The sequence below is a fragment of the Aythya fuligula genome, chromosome 15 (genome assembly GCF_009819795.1).
Source record: "Aythya fuligula isolate bAytFul2 chromosome 15, bAytFul2.pri, whole genome shotgun sequence".
In the NCBI taxonomy this organism is placed as follows: Eukaryota; Metazoa; Chordata; class Aves; order Anseriformes; family Anatidae; genus Aythya; species Aythya fuligula.
Window position 1 is genome coordinate 4,961,054 of NC_045573.1, and position 15,956 is coordinate 4,977,009.

The 15,956-nt window shown below is 50.0% G+C and overlaps 1 protein-coding gene across 4 annotated transcripts; it reads right to left on the reverse strand.

The window, feature by feature from the left end:
- Window positions 1-2,729: 2,729 nt before the first annotated feature.
- On the reverse strand, window positions 2,730-10,437 carry CHST12 (carbohydrate sulfotransferase 12). 4 transcript variants are annotated; one of them, XM_032197581.1, is made up of 2 exons: window positions 10,201-10,437; window positions 2,730-4,541 (listed from the first exon to the last, which is right to left on the reverse strand). In XM_032197581.1, exon 2 carries the CDS (start codon window positions 4,444-4,446, stop codon window positions 3,187-3,189), a length of 1,260 nt encoding a protein of 419 aa, XP_032053472.1. In that variant the 5' UTR covers window positions 4,447-4,541; window positions 10,201-10,437; the 3' UTR covers window positions 2,730-3,186. The 4 variants fall into 4 exon arrangements, with proteins under 4 accessions (XP_032053472.1, XP_032053476.1, XP_032053474.1 ...); XM_032197585.1 differs by having other exon boundaries at window positions 10,392-10,413; XM_032197583.1 differs by lacking the exon at window positions 10,201-10,437 and adding an exon at window positions 9,258-9,353.
- Window positions 10,438-15,956: the final 5,519 nt, after the last annotated feature.

The following is a 15,956-nucleotide window of genomic DNA, read 5'->3' on the forward strand; positions in this document are numbered from 1 at the left end:
CTTTTACATCATCAGAACCGAGCAAGAAACCCACAAAAAATGCACATTCCCGAAGCCGGAGGCTCTGTCCCAGTTCTGGCAACGCAGTGGTCTCACCACAAAGCTCAGCGCAGCCTGGATCGCCTTGGACTCCGTAACAATACGTTCACAGTGGTGGAAGGGTGGGGAGAGAGGGCTTCAAAAGAAAAAGCAGCGAGGAACAAGCTATTTGCAAGCCAGAAGCCACCCACTGCAAAGCGACCCTCTCCATCGGAGCTTCTTGCTCCTCCCTGCAAGCGTTTTGGAGCGTGGCAAGGGGAAGCACAGAGAGCTCTGGCTGGGTGTGGGTCTGCAAAGACTGAAATTGCTTAAATGCAAAAGCAGGCTGGACTTGGGTGAAAGAGGGTAAGCATGGAAGACAGCCCTCTTGAACCATCCTTACCACCCTGACCACAACTACTGAGGGTGAAGCTGCTGAGGAGCCTGCAGGCAGCTTCCCAAACCTTGCATGTGGAGCACGATGGACCTAAGAGTGCCTCGGGGTGGTATTAGCACATAATGCTGGAATTTACCCACTTTGCCCAGCTTCGTGGGGGAACAGAGGAGGGAGGGCAGTGCAGAGTCCCCTCTCTGAGGTTTGCAAAGGGAGGGAGGATTTTTTCTTCTCCTGCTGTTAAAATTACAAGGCAGATGGAAAGAGAGGATGCTCTCCCATCATGCAGCTGCCGGGTAGATTTGCAGCCACCCTGCGTGTTCTCTGCCAGTTGCACAACCACCAAAAACAAGAGTCGAGAGGGGTAACACCCTGCAACCAATTCCTCCTCCGCCCACAACAAGCGACTTACAGCCGGGGACCACGGAAGGATGCTCTCCCTCTGCCTGGGACAAGCCACAGCCATGAATCACAGGGTGGCTGCAGGTGAGGATGCAGCTGCAGCTGCTTTGCAGGACGAGCATCACGGGGGGCACATGGGCTGAGCACGGTTCAGAGGGGCAGGAAGAGACAGGGCTCGGTCAAGAGGCGTAGGGGAAGCAGCTGGAAGGAAGTTTGCACAGCTCATGCTATGCTGCGCTTGGCAGCGCATCTGCGCGATGTTCCCAGCTGCCCACGTCTGCAAATACTAAACATCAATTAAATTGAAATTAAAAGAAAAAAAAATAAACACGTTGTAATGACAACAGCCTAAAACATCCATGCTGTATCTTTGAAGAGCAGGATGAACCCACCCTGAAGAAATGTAAATATCACAGGAACCGTGAGACTCTCGGGATTACTCATTACAGGAGACGAAGAGTCTCAACATTTTTCTGTTTTTCAGCGATTAGCTTGTAATTGAAAAAAAAATGAATAGATCAACACTTTTCTATTATTAGTTTTAAATAATGACTCAGAAACAGGAACTTCCTTTTTCCCCAAGCTGTGAAGATCTAAGCACTAAGAATCAGATCATGGCTTCAGGCTCATTTAAACTGCAAATATCTCTGCAGAAATTACAGGAGAGTGCTGTGAATACAATGAGAAACAGATTCTTTGCCTCCAGCATAACTACTTGCTATTACCTTTCACTTAAAGAATAAAAAGCTTGATGCAGCCTATTTACCAGGAAGAGAGCACTATGCCAAGACGACACATGTACAGAGGTTGGAGAAGTAAAGAAATGGGGAGGAAAAGTCATGCCTGCTGATGGCCTCCGAGAGAAACTGAGAAAATGTCAGCTCAGAGAAGCCTGCCCAGAACACAGAGCTGCCTCCCAAAGCCTGAACCTGGGCTTTAATCACTGATACCATTCACAGCTCAAGAAGTAATTAAGCATTTCAGCTCTAAAGGAGTTCCCTGCCCAATCTGCAACGCAGGCTGTTTTTGCAGAGCAATTCAGAGAGAAGCAGATTCAGCTGATTAGATACAAAAAGTGTCTCTAAAAGCATTAATTTCCTTTGGGAAGCAGCCCACAGGCTCCTAGCACAGTGGGCAACCATCACTCCTGCAGCAGGTCCCAGCGAGGCAGATGATTAAATCTGCATCAGTCAGTTGGTATAAACAGAAATGCAGCGGATGAGGATGCAGTGTCACGAGCAATAGTCAGCACTCTGAAAACAAATGAATTTTGAGACCGCCTTGGCACACACCAATTGAAAGCAATCGTTTGGGTTTTATTCTTTCTGGGATAAGTATCTGCACCCCTGCCCTGTCCCCTTAAAGCACTCACAGTGGTGGGGGTGTAACACAGCAGCGACTAGGTCATGGAGCAGAAGACCTCAGCCCCATCCTGCAACAGGATGAACTGTTCCTGCCTCAGCTGCTGTGGTGTGGAGCTGTGATGCTGATTTTTTTCATCCAGGAGCACGCTCTGCCCATCCACATTGGCCACAACCCCCAAAAGGACCGTTGTGGGAGATGCAAGGCATGGAAGCAGGGGCTGAGCAAACATGTTTTTGGAAAGCAGAGCCCCTCCACCACTTTGCTGCAAGTGGAAGCAGTGCAGGGGTGCTGGGCTGGCCACGGGTGTTGGCATCAGTGCTCCCAACAGCCACTTCCCTTCAGTGATGCCAGCTGCGAGCATCACCAGAGTTCTGGTACTCTTCCAGGGACGTTTGGCAGAGTCAAAGAGCTGCCCCAGCTGCCTTGCATCCAGCTCAGAGCGACCGTGAGCAGACGTGGCAGGTAAAAGGCACTACTGACAAACCCAGCTCCCAAAGAGATTCGAGCACTCTGCCAACACCACACCTCCAGCACAAACAGCCCCGAGACAACACAGAGAGGCAGATGCACCACTTCGTTTTTTTTTTCTTTGACTTTTTGTTTTTTTATTCCTTCCTTTCCTTTGCCACAACACACGCTTCGTATTAAATATCTTAAATATATTAATTTTAAAAAAGTATTAATAAAAAGCTACTGAAGGAAACAGCTGGCAGAGTGACCATGGGCAGCAACCCATTGCAAACATGGGGACATTAAAAAAAAAAAAAAAAGAAAACCCAGAAAACAATGATAAAAAACAGGCTTTTTTTTTTTTTTTTGCATATGCACAGCTGGCTGGAATATCCTGGACTCCAGCATTATTGCAAAAATGGAAGGGGAAGCAGTAGAAAAAATATATTCCATTGTACCAACCTGTACGGGGAAGGGAGTTAAGAGCAAAAATGAGGAGGCTTTAAACATTTTTGGTATTTCAGATGTTCCCTCCCACACCCACAGCCCAATCACTTTTAGTCTTTAAGCAAGTTTTCTGGCTTGGGATAGCCAAAGAGTACAAAATCTGCTTCATAAAGCTTGTAGAGCTGCTGCCTCCAGGCCAGTGGGATTTTGGCAAACCAGTCATCCTCCCAGCTGCTGGCAGTCCTGTTCCTGTAGCTGGGGGGGAAGCGGAGCAGCCTGTCCACTTTGAGGAGCTGCAGTAGATAAGCAGCATCCTCATCCAGCGTCTCCAGCTTCCCAATGAAATCATAGTCTATCTGGCACGGGTGGCACAGCCGGTAAACCTGCCTCCAGTGCTCGTTGAAGGGGGCCATCTTCTCTGTCCTGGGATCCAGTAAGTACTGGATGAAGTCAGAAAAGGAGACTCGGAGGCCTGCCCCAAAGGCCTCGCTAACAGAGGTGGGAAGGTTGGTATGGTTGGAGTACAGCTTTAGCATGGGGACGGCAAAACGCCGGTAGAACTCCTCGTTCTCCAGCTCAAATTTGCTGCGGAAGGCAGAGATGAGGCGGACAAAAGGGTCCCGTACGAAGAGGAACTTAGTGTACTTCTTCAGCTTGATCTTCATGAGGTGCCGGGAGAACTTCCCGTAGCGACGCCAGAATTTGTTGAAAGTCAAGTGGGTGCTGGTGTTGTGAACGTGCTCCCGTGGGATATCCAGGGGGTTTCGGTAGGGAACCCCCTGGTCCAGCAGGCTCTCGCTCAGCACGATCATCACCCGTTTCCAGTTGGTGCAGGCCACCTTGGGGACGTAACAGTAGATGATGCCGTGGCGGTCGTCCACAATCAGGTGGTTGAGCTCATAGTTCGGGATGTCATCAAAGGAGCGCTCCTTGGTGGGGAAGGCGAAGCTGGAATTGGCACAGAACTCCCGCAACGTTCTCTGCCTCTCTATTTGCAGTTTCTCCTGGTCCAAGCTGTTCCTGGCATTGTGTGTAGACCAGTCGTAGCCCCGTACGTTCTCCTCCAAATTGCTCACCACGGGCTTGCTGGAGCCCTGGACAAGCAGCTGCTCTGTCTTTCGGGAGGTAGAGCTGTTCTGTTTCAGGTTCGAACTAAGCAGCTTGGCCAAAAATTCATCCACTTCTGGCAAGGCTTCCCAGTCTCCACCTGCAGTGATACCAGGGATGGCCCCTGGGGAGTGAGGCCTGGAAAAGGACGTGTGCAGGTAGAAGTGCGCCGTTCCCACGTTGTCCCAGTACACGATGATCAGGAGGATCATGAAGATGGAGACCAGCACCACGGAGAGACGGAGGAGCCGTGCTTTGGTCATCCTGACAGCTACTGCGATAGCTGGCTTTCACTTGGGTTCACCTCCGGCTTGCAGAGTGAGGGTTGGGATCCAGCATGGTGCTGCAGACCCGGAGCCTGGAAAGATACCAGAAACAAAGTTAATTAATCCCTTAATCACTCCGTTTTGGAGAGAATGACCTTGCACGGGGCTGACCATCTGGTTCTATGCAGGAAGAGCTGCGTGCTCCTCAGGTACCCATAGGGACTACACAGAGAAGCGCTGATTCTCCTGGAGACAAAGCCTGACTTTCCCTCCTGTAGATCCTCCCGTGTCAGTTTTAATAGCGCCTGGCTCTACAACTGCACAGATGGGGTCATCAGACCTCAAAGCATCCTGACAGCTGACTACAGCCTTTGTCTTCTGCTTCAGCTCTCACTAGCTCCTCCTTCCAGGGAGGACGATAAATTGCACTTGTCCTGTGAACCAGGGACACGGTCAGGAAGGGATTTTGGGGCCTTCCGAATCCAGCCTGTCACTGACTTGAAAGCTCTGAGTTTATGGCCAAAAGGAGGCATAACAAGTTTACTGGTTTCCATAGCAATCTGGGTTTGTTCATCAACCTCAAGCTTCTTGAGTCACATGATTTCATGAGAAGCTGTTTTCATTTAAAAAAAATAAATAAAATATTAAGATTTCAGGCCTCAAGTTTTCCGAGAGAAATCTGAGAGTATTCCAAAAATGCAACCGTATACACAAAGTACACAGAACCAACTACCTTTCGGACCTCCTTGATTTACAAACATCTCAAATACAACAGGAGGAAAGAGGGCTTGAGCCATGACTTCAGCATCTGGTATCACGCTGTGGTCTTGTCTCCCCCGTGAAGATGCTCTGCTCCACTGTGCTGAAAACTAGGTCCTTATCAGAGTTATAAATATGTAGCCGAAGATGCCAGTGCCTGAGTGGCTAAACACAGCCCCTGTTGACAGAATATCACCAACTCAACACACTGTTTTATCTCATCTGTGTGAAGGTACCCCGTAGATGTCACTTCCACCGTATTTCTTGATAGCTACTTCATTTTATCAAGAACAGAGATTACACAAACAGTTTTCCTGTGAAAACTCACAGGGACACAGCCCCGATAACAGCCAAGCATCAATAAAAATCTAGAAGAATGATTATTTTAACTGAATGATTTCTGAGGCTAAGGATGCTCTGGTAAATCTGTCTGCGTCTGGCCTGTGTGTTGAGCCAGTACCTCCCCGTAGCTTACCATAACTGATGTTTCTGACTCACTTTTCCCTCACAACTCTTGATCACCAAAGACAGGCGAGAAATCACTGGTAGAAAGGCAGTGAACAGAATCTTTCTTGGGGAGCAAAGTGATTTTCTTATCTTCAGCCAGTCCCATCCCTTCACTGCTGCCCGGTGCTTCCTTGCTGCCTCCCAGCCCCTCTCTACCTGCAGGTTCCCCCAGGAGATGTCTCCCCACGCTGCCGTGTGTTTTCTGCACTGTGAGGCTCACTCCTCACATCACCAGCTGGGGGAAAAGCTGAGAGCACCTGGCTGCCACAGGTGAAGCACCTCTGGGTGTCTGACAGAGGGTGCAAGCAGCCAGACCTGCAAGAAGGAAACAAGGAACATTTCCAGATAACATCTCTTGGGCTCACACAGCTGATCCATCTACCCCCAGCTCTGTCACAGGACCTCACATAAATCATTTAATCTCCGTGCCATTGTTTCTCCTGCCAAGGGCACCCATTCTACCTGTTTAGCTCCTAGGTTTGTCCAAGCACCGCAGGACTAAGGAGCAGGCACTGACAGCCATGGGCGAGTAACGCAGCGAAGCGAGGAGCAGCTAGCTGATGTTTTGAGAGAACCCAAGGTCAGCTGTTTGACACAAACCCTCTCTGCAAGGTTTACCGTGAAAAGCCAAGTGAAAAAAGTGGCTGCTCCACAATCTCCCTCTCCCCTTCAAGCACAGTCCAGCCCCCGATTATAAACCCAGAAGAGGACATACAGATCTAGGACAGGAGCTGCTCTTTCTGCAAACATCCCCATTCTGTTTAACAGCCTCAGCACAAACCCTACCAGCATCAGCTCTGAAAACAAAACAACTTTAAGCAGCCAGCAGCCCTGAAATGCTTTTCAAAACGAGGACTGGGTCTCTCTTCACTCCCAGACTGGAAATATCATTCCCCAAAAAGCTGACATTCACACACAGCTCTTGAACAGCACCAACCTCCCACTCACGGGGATGCAAAGAACCCCGGAGTCCAGATCCACAGAAGGTCTGAGCCCCGTAGCCCCCACTGGGCAGTGTGCTCTGCTACTCTGAAACTCACAGAAGCATTAAATCACTGACTTGTCTGAGGGGCCATCTGCATGGCTGTGCTTACGCCTCAGGGATGCCAGATTTTAACAAGTCCTGGCTTCAAACACTAGACCAAAAGCATTGGGCCAGGATTTACTAATGAACAGGAGTGGTATCAGATACGGTTATATATCAAAGTATCGGCTCGGTTTGTCCCAAAAGACATAAAATGCAGAAGCGAAGGTTTGGGGTTTTTCCACCCTGGTGTATTTATTTACATTTTGGAGGTGGAGATTGCCAGAAATTCAGCGTAGCTGTAGCCTGCCACGTGGTTTCACGCTGCAACACCAAACACTGCGTTTCTTGGAGTCAGGCTCTGATTCTACATGTTAAAAGGAGCTGGAGGAACTGTGCAGACATAACACACAGTACCCTGCAGAGCAAGAAGCAGGTATTACTCAGCAGTAATTCCTTGCATTTATCTAGTTAAGGCTGAGCACGGGTCAGATCTAAGAACAATCACCCAGAGAGATGAGCACAGAGTTAAGGAAGGGGAAAATTATATACGTACGTCAGCACTTCAGGCCAAGCATCTCGGTCCAACAGCAGAAGATAATGGAGTGATGCTGCCAAGCCTGCTGCTTGGCACATTCCTGGCTTTGCATTTTGCCTGAATCTGTTCTTGCTTTTGAGACAGCTAGCTGCTCAGCACAGGGAATGCTTCCTATTCTGTATGAATACGGTACCCGCTGCGCACCAAATCCCTAACGTACTGGCTTTCCAGCATCGCTCGAGACCTTGAGGGTGGCTGGAAAAGAGCGAGTCTGGAGAGCTGCAGAGAGCATCCCTTTTTGCCATCCCTGTACCCCGCAGCTCCCACAGCTTCAGGCCACGCAGCAGCCTGCCAGCATTCCTGCAAAGCTGTCCCAGCCCCGCGCAGACAGATCACCCTCGTGGCGCTGATGGAAGCGAGCGAGGCGCTGTGTGTGGCACGGCAGGCACACGCATTCCTTTGGGAAAACGGAAGGATGCTCTTCGTTAAAGCCACTGTGCTCACACAGCTTTACCCAGCGCACCCCAAGGGCTCGAGCCTGCTTTCCAGGACACAGCACACAGGCCTGCCAGAGCATTCGGCTTTCCCAAGACACGCAGCAGTGAGCAGCACAGAATCAAAATGACTCCGCTTCCACTGACTCTGTCAGTGCCAGAGAGCAACCCTGGGAAAGAACAATAACGCAACTTAATTTCTCCTCCTGAGAAAGCTGCTGCAGAACACAGAGTTACTCTGTTGACTGCGATACATCCTCTTTCCGAGCACTTCATAAAAGACGCCAGATTGAAAGCACAAATTAGAGGTCTCTGAGCACATCAGAGGGAATGTGCCTTCATCCTCCCTTTGCCAGAATCAAAAGGAAAAGCCTCCAGGAGAAGCCAAGAATTTACATTCAAGTTTAACCCAAAGTCACCAGCCAACGAGAATGTGCACCGGGATGCACACAAAGCTGCTTCTGTGACACGATGCCGGCAAACTGGGAAACAGACCAAGTGCTATAATCATCCTGCACAGCCTCCTGAACAGCCATAACAGGATTATCTCCAACCTGAGCGTGGCCTGGGTGCGAACCAATGACTCTTCTCCCCATCCCAGGCCTGAAAAAGACACCAAGGTGCAAGGTCACTGCTGGCATCCTCTCCTATCACAAGCTGCCATGTCAAATACCTCTCTAGATTGCTCAAACTCCAGTCTAAAACCAGAAAGGAGGGGGGGAATGCATCCCCAGCACTCTTATTGCAAAAGCTATTGCAGATCCAGCTCCTTGGGGATTTGGAAACCTTACTTGCACTTCACAGCCAGTTTGCAATCGTTTGTTCTCAGGGCAAACGGCAGCTTAAGTAATCCCTGTCTCTTTCTTCCTGTCTTCTCTACAACATATCCGTGCAGTGACTACATTCTTTTGCTGCCTCTCTTCACAAAAGAAAGTAACTCCAGATCTGCTCATTCCCTTGCTGGAGCAGTAAGGTCTACAGAACATAAAAGAGTGAGTATGTACACGTACACGTATGTACTAGGGACAGTGGACATAATCCCACTCTGTTAACAGCAATGGTTTCTAATGAACTGTGCCTCCAAAGGCTTCAGCGCAGCTTCCACCTCTTCTCTCTGCTCTGTATTTCCCCACGTTTGCCCTTCTCACACTGCTCCCAGGTTCCTCTGAGGACTCACAGGCCACAAATCAGGCACTAAGCACCCGCTCATCTGCTCATCTGTTCATTCAAATGCAGGAAGCTACAAGATGTCAGATAGCTTGTTCAGGCTTTGGCTGCTTCTGAAGGTACAACAGGGCAGAAAGAAAACTTTTAAAAACACACACACAAAAAAACTTAAACCAACACTTTCTTTGCAGCACCTTCATTCAGCAGCAGTCACTTGACCCATGCAGCCTTCTATCCCCACGTGTAGTGGCACACTCCTGTTACTTGTTAGGCTCAAGCAGTAAGCAGGCTCCATCCAGAGCAGGACAACCAAACTAACCTCTGTAGGTGCAGAAGAACAAGCTCCTCTCATCCATAACAAATGTACAACGCACTAAGAACCAGAAAAGAATTTCACGCACTCGGCCATCACTCAACAAATTGCTTCTCCACAGCTTTCCAGTATCTGGTGTACTCTGCCGATGAGGGAAGTTTTAATCCATGTAATATCATTCACTATCTACACACGTGCATGCTGTAAGAAAAAAAAAAAAGTGCTTGCATTGCCTGTTTTACCCCAGCTTAGCGCATGTATGCTAGAGACCAGCAAAAGAACATCTTAATCAAGGTAGCCGTGCCAGCGCCTTCCCTCCCACAAAGCCTGGTTTGTACAGCCTTGGCAGCGCCAGGCTCCTCTTTTATAGCACCCATCTTAGGAAGCTGTCCCCACAACCATCCTTCTACCCCTTCCAGCAGGGAACACGCCGAAGGCAGCCCATTCTGTCCATTTGCTCACTGCATTTGTTGCGAGCCTGAAGCACTCCCACAGCTCCTGGCCTTAGCACCTGGGGAAGAGTCTGAGCGCGTCCCGGTGCCTGCAGCACAGCCCTGGGACAGTTGTGGTGTGCCAGCAGCAGCTCCCTGCAACTCACCCCATCCGCGTCTGCCCTGGGAACGCTTTATTAAAGCGCAGCCTTCTCCTGCTCGTAGCCCAGCTCTGAAGCTTTTCTCTTTTAAAGTTCAGATGTGAGGGCTGGCCATGCTGGGTGAGCGATGGGAGCCGCTCCCCCAGGGGCACCGCTCCCAGCCTGTGCGCCGGGGGCTGAAGGCGGCGGGTCCTGAGGCGGCCGGGACTCGGGGAACAGCCCGGGGGGACGGGGGGACAGGAGGGAGGACAGGGAGACAGGAGGACAGGAGGACAGAGGGACAGGAGCCGCCTCAGAGCTCGGGGATTTGGGGGGGGAGGCACCGAGGGGAAGGCGAGCGGGGCCGTGCAGCCCTACCTGCTGCCCGGGCTGGGCGCTGATGGCAGAGCGGGGGCTGCTGCTGGCGGCGGGATGGAGTCACCGGAGGGCCCGTCCGTCCCTCTGTCCGTCTGTCCGTGCCTCTGTCTGTCCGTCCCGTCCCCGCTGCAAACACCGAGCCCCGCGCCCTGAGCCCGGCCCGCCCCCGCCGTGGGCGGCTCCGCGCTCACCTCCGCCCGGGCGGCGGCGGCGGCGGCGCCTTCCTCCACCTCCTCCTCCTTCTTCTCCTCCTCCTCCTCCTCCTTTTCGCCTTCCTCCTCCTCCTCCTCCTCCTCCTCCTCCTCCTCGGCCCTCTCGCGAGACGCCGGGCACCGGGGGTCCCCCCTCAGGGCCGCGGCGCAGGCGCCGCTCCGCCCGCAGCCCTCAGGGCCCGGCCCCGGAGCCGTGGGGGGGGCACCCAGGGAAGGGCTCTCGGCTCCCCTCAGGGCTCCCCCGAAACGTGGCCGCCTCGCCAGCTCGTCCCGTTGGGCAGGGAGAGGCTGGGGGAGCGTTGTTAGCCAGGGGGGTGCTGGTAGCTTGGTCACAGGCAGCGTGCCCGTGTGTTTGGGGAGAAGGAGCGAAGCCTCTCCTGTGACGGTGTGGGGACAGGACAGCCAGAGATGGATGTGACGGCGGTCATCCTCGTCCTGACATGAGCACAGCATCCTGAGGCATCTGTATGCTGGAGCTTACACTTACATGCAGCCACTTGAAGCTTTTTGAGGGGAGAAAGAAACTGTGCAGCTCCTTGGGGTCTGTCCCACTGGGCCCTTTAGAGCAGGGCACAGCACGGCTAGAAGGTGCTGCTCAAAAAGCCCAGAACAGCTTCAGCTCCCTTTTCTACTCCTACCCGTTGTGACCAAGAACCAAATCCCCAGAAAAGGAGCAGGGCCCTGCTTTGTGCAGGAGCTGGGTCTGGGACGTGGGTTGAAGCCTCAGTTACAGCAATCCTTCAAGCTGCAAAGCACATTTACGCATTCCACCTCAGATTTCAATGGCCAAGTTTTACATTTATTCACATAGGCTTAAAATATAGGTTTTACAAACAGGAAAATGAGCACATCGTTAGTCCCGTGCTCTTTACAACAGTCATGGCAAATTATCAAACCGTTGTTACGCAACCCCCGTATAGAGATGGAGCCTCAGTGCCGTGCATTAGACTCAAACATCCCAGTCTCTGCTTCAAATAGCTCTGAACACTGCAACTTTTCATAGTGATTCAGCCCAAAGGTATTTAGTGGAGATGTGTGCACTTGGAAAACTTGATTTTCCTTCGCTTTTGGTCCTTCAGTGCCTGCAGGTCACGTGAGGTCTTGTAAATAGCGACTTGGCTCGAGACTGGCTGGCCCGGGTTTGTTTTACACACACACTGGGTTTATTTTATCTGTCTGCCTTTTTTTATATCTTTGTTTAGGTGAAATAGATAAGCAAACAGACGGGTTTTCCTGACCTTTCTGTTTTGCAATTGCACCTCTTCCTGCTTCTTCCTGTTTAATTAGGAAAATCAGCCGCCTTCTTATGCCAATTTATACACTTGTATTGCATCCCACTTCAGCAGTTTATGGCATTTTATAAACAAAGTAAATTAAGTTTCCTTAGCTCTGGAGTGAACTATCCCTCATCTTCTGAACAGGTAGCAAAGCAAGAGGCTGAGGGGTAGGGAAGGCCAGCGGTGTCACAGCAAGTGAGAAAGAGCACGTAGGAGAATTCTTTGCGAGCGCTGCAGCTATAAAAATGTTCTTGAACTGTTTGAGAAGTGCATGGACCTACCGGAGACTGGCATCGTAGACACTTTGGCAGACCCAGGAGAAAACACTTTATTTGTAACATCTTTAAAAAGTAGGAACCCACTTAAAAAATTTAAAAAGTCCCTTATGCTGGAGATTTTTTAATTTTTTTTTTTTTTTCCAAAAATAAAAACACTTCTGCCATTGACCTCCAGGTCACCTCTTATCAGGGTCTTCACCTATCACCATGCTGCTTCTCCTGGCCGCAGTCTGATCCAAAATGCTACTTAGGTGGAAAAGAGCTTAGAGCAGTGCCTGGCTGCTCTCACAGCCAAACATCTGCTCACCCAAACAGCATTCCAGGTGTTCACTGCACCTCCCCACCTCACAGCAACACGCGGGGACAGCAGGGAAGAAAGCCAAAGGTGTTTCTCAGGCATTTACATTTGGTTTGAATAATCAGGGAGCCTTTTGGGTGCATGGGTGGCATCCACACCTTTGTCCTGGGAAAAAGGCAGCTTGGGCTCCACGCTGACATCTGGGAGGAGAACACTGCTGGGAAAATGATGTTTTCCTCTTCTCCTGGACTCTGTTTATACCTTAGTTGTCTTTAATTAAAGCTAACAGCTACAGCACGCAGTATAGAAGAAAGACTTGAGGTAAGGGTATAGAGAAAGCCATGTCCAAATGTAAGGTCCCTCTGTGCTAACCTTCCCTCTGCTTTCCAGCATCACAACACAAGCTAAAACAGATTTTAAGGCATGCTACCCCTGCACCCACTTCCCTTACTTCTGACAGTCCCCAGACTGCACTCCCTTAGGGCCAGGGGCAGTCCTGCTCCCCTGGTGACTTTTATCCAGTCCTCTGCTCCTTCCCCACATGGGTGAAAAGCCGCTGCTTTTGGCGGCTGCTGGCACCATCTGCAGGCCCTGCACAGGAGGGAAGTGAAGAACTTGACCAAGTTTCTCCGCTTCAGTTTGAGTCCCGTTGCTGGTCAGAAAGGAAAGAAGCGGATTGCCATGAGCTCAGCAGAGGTGAGATCTGCAAGGGCCCGAGATTTGCACATCATTGTCTTGAGAATTTCCCAAGGCAATGCGTTCAGTGGAAGCAGTGCATTGTCACATGGCTAATTCAGATTAAACTTTGTACTCCAAACATGGATTAAACTAGGATTATGAACACCTCTGAACATGTTATTTTCTCTTCCTAAAAGGATTTTTTTTGGCAAAGAGGCTGACAGAATGTAACTCATTCTGGAATATTGCCAATGTCATCTGTTGGGGAAAAAAAAAAAAAAAAGGCTTCAGACTTGGCTGCAAAACACACATCCGTGTGACTGCTTTCCCAAGTGGACAGTTTGTGTTGCATTTACAGTTCTTCAGGTTCAGATGGTAACAGAGCAACTGCTGAAGAATATCCTAGTGCCTCTTGAGCCAGCTGCCTGCTATTTCAGGTACTCACCCTTGATTTGCTTCTGTAGGACCCGTCCTTTGATGCAGAGTTGCTCTGCTGAGCAATGCTCACAGGAGTGTTGTCTCCTGGCAGCAGTGGTGGTGGAGTCCCCTCTACCAAAAACAGGGAAAATTTCTTTATGATTGCAACAGAGCTGATACACGATGTCACCAGCTCTTCTGTGGCCCCTGCCTGAATGGGGGGTGATAGGAATTGGTACTGCAATTGGTGCTGTGTTTCTCTTTATGTAAAAACCACCCTAGCTCCACTGTGCCTGTGCCTCCTGCTCAGTCTATTCCCATCAGGAAGAAACACCCTGTGGGAGTTTGGTTTGAGAGACTGAGATCTTCTCTTTCTGGCTGTCCTCACAGCAGGGATCTCCCAGCCCCTCAGCACTCACCTGGCTGGGGAACACAGCTGGCTCCCAGCTGCAGGCTCTGGCAGCAGACTCCTGATACTTATATTGATTTTCATCCAACTCTCAGGGGTGAATTGGCCCCTGGACACCTCATTTTGAGTAAATCCTCCTCACATAAGGCAGCTGAGGAGACTTCACTCCCAGGGTCTCTGTGTCGAGCTCTGGAACAGCGACTGGCTGGGATGAGGGAGATGCTTTTGGTGCTGGCAGCAATTCCTTCAAGGTCTCCAGACTCCGAACAGCAGCAAGGTGTGCAGCTGGCTTTTTCCTGCGGGAACCTAGAGAGGTGGGGGAATGCAGCCTGGGAGTCACCTGTCCTGCAGCAACACCAGCTGGTTTCCACTACATATAAGACAGCTCCGTATCTGCTTTTCATCCAAAGCTCCTATCCTTTTTCCCTTCAAAGCACTTGCAAGCATTCAGAAGACAGCGCATTGGCCTGCAGCTCCTGTTGCCAAGCTCAAGCTCATGGGGCCTGCAGAGCAGCCTTAGCACCTCCTGCTGCTAATCCCTGCTGATTTGTCTGGGTAAAAGCCCCTCTGTCTGGACAGCTTTTTCCTCGGCATTTGCTAAGTGCTGCTCCAGTTTTGACTGTAGGAGAGAGATAGGAGTTTGTCAAGGCAGCTCAGCTTCTCAGGATAACAAAGGCATCTTAACAAATCTCTGCTGTGCCCTTTATGCTGAGATTAAAGTAACATCTACATGAAGTATTTGGCTTACTCTAGCAGCAGCCACCAAGTTTCAGTCAGGGCAGATACAGCTAGAGGCAGAGCTCTTGCACAGAGGAGCAAACAAACTTTAATATTAGTTACCAAAAATATAATAACCAGAAGCAATTAGCAAAACATTGAACAGCCAGTGATTTTTATCCTCATAACATCCCTGCCAGGGGAATATGGGAAGAATTAGGTCTCTAGTGGGCAAGCTCAGACAGAGGATTTGGGATTTTCCTTCACTGTAAAACCCACAGGGATGGAGGCAGGATGCAAATATCAATGTTCTTCTTCTGTTCCTTCAGCAGCCCGAGGAGCCCAGCTGCAATACATGTGCCATGCTGCATTCACAGTGCTAATCCTAAACCTTGAGAATCCCAGAGTTAGGTTGCTGCCACCCTGCCCCAAGCACCGCTGGGCAGAGATCAATCTTCTGGTGCTTCTTCCCCTCTGCACTACTCCGGGAGCCAGCTGCTTGGTCCCTGTGTGCATTTCTTCATGGGAATCCTCTTACTTCTGCTGTCTCTTGGATTCAATCATGTGCTTAATAAATCTATTGTGTCTGCATGTGATTATATTATCAGCAATGAATAGTTTTCATTGTTACTGCTTTTGTGAGTATTAGGAGGATGCTGCATTGTAGGGACATCTCTTCCCCTTTCCTACCCACCAAAAAGACATCAGTTTTCTGTCCTCATTGTCCAGAAATAACCTTGGGTATTGGTAGCAGAGGCTTCATATCTCATCCGTCAGAGGACTTGACTATTTTTCTTTTATTCCTTGCCAGATTCACTGACAAAAGGAACAATCCCTGGGGCAGAACAATCAATATTTTAAAAGCTTTGCCCTGCCTCCCTCGTGACTTTTTAAAATGTATCACAATGGGCCACACAACCCAGCTCCCCGTCCTGACGCAGTGTCGGTGCCTGTGATGACGCAAGCTACAAATTCCTCATTTCTCCATAACAAAACACACTTCTCCCTAAAAGTCATGACTTTCCACAGCAAATACCACCCCTTGATATCAAAGCTCTTCTTCTCAGCAGCAGGTTTGTGTAATTTATTGGATTTTAATGTTGGGGAAGATGGTGAAAAGGTTGAACGTGTTGTCCCTGACGGAATTCTGGGAAATTCCCAAAAAGCAACAGAGAAAAGCCAGGGACCTTGTGTCCACAGGGAAAACACAGAATCACAAAGAGTGAAAACCCTGAGTAGATCATTGCTCATCATCTTTCACCCCGTAAGACTTCTTCTTTCATTCCTCCTTTCTACAGGTCCTCAGTTCCTCTCCCAGCACCAGCAGTCCCCACTGGGACATCCCCTACTTGTTGCCCTCCAAACTGCTCTCGTCCATCCATCACTCCTTGTGTTCTGCACCCAGGTCTGTACCAGGCACATCATCCTCTGCCTTTCCATTAATCTGCCCTCTTGTTTTGTCCCTCGTAT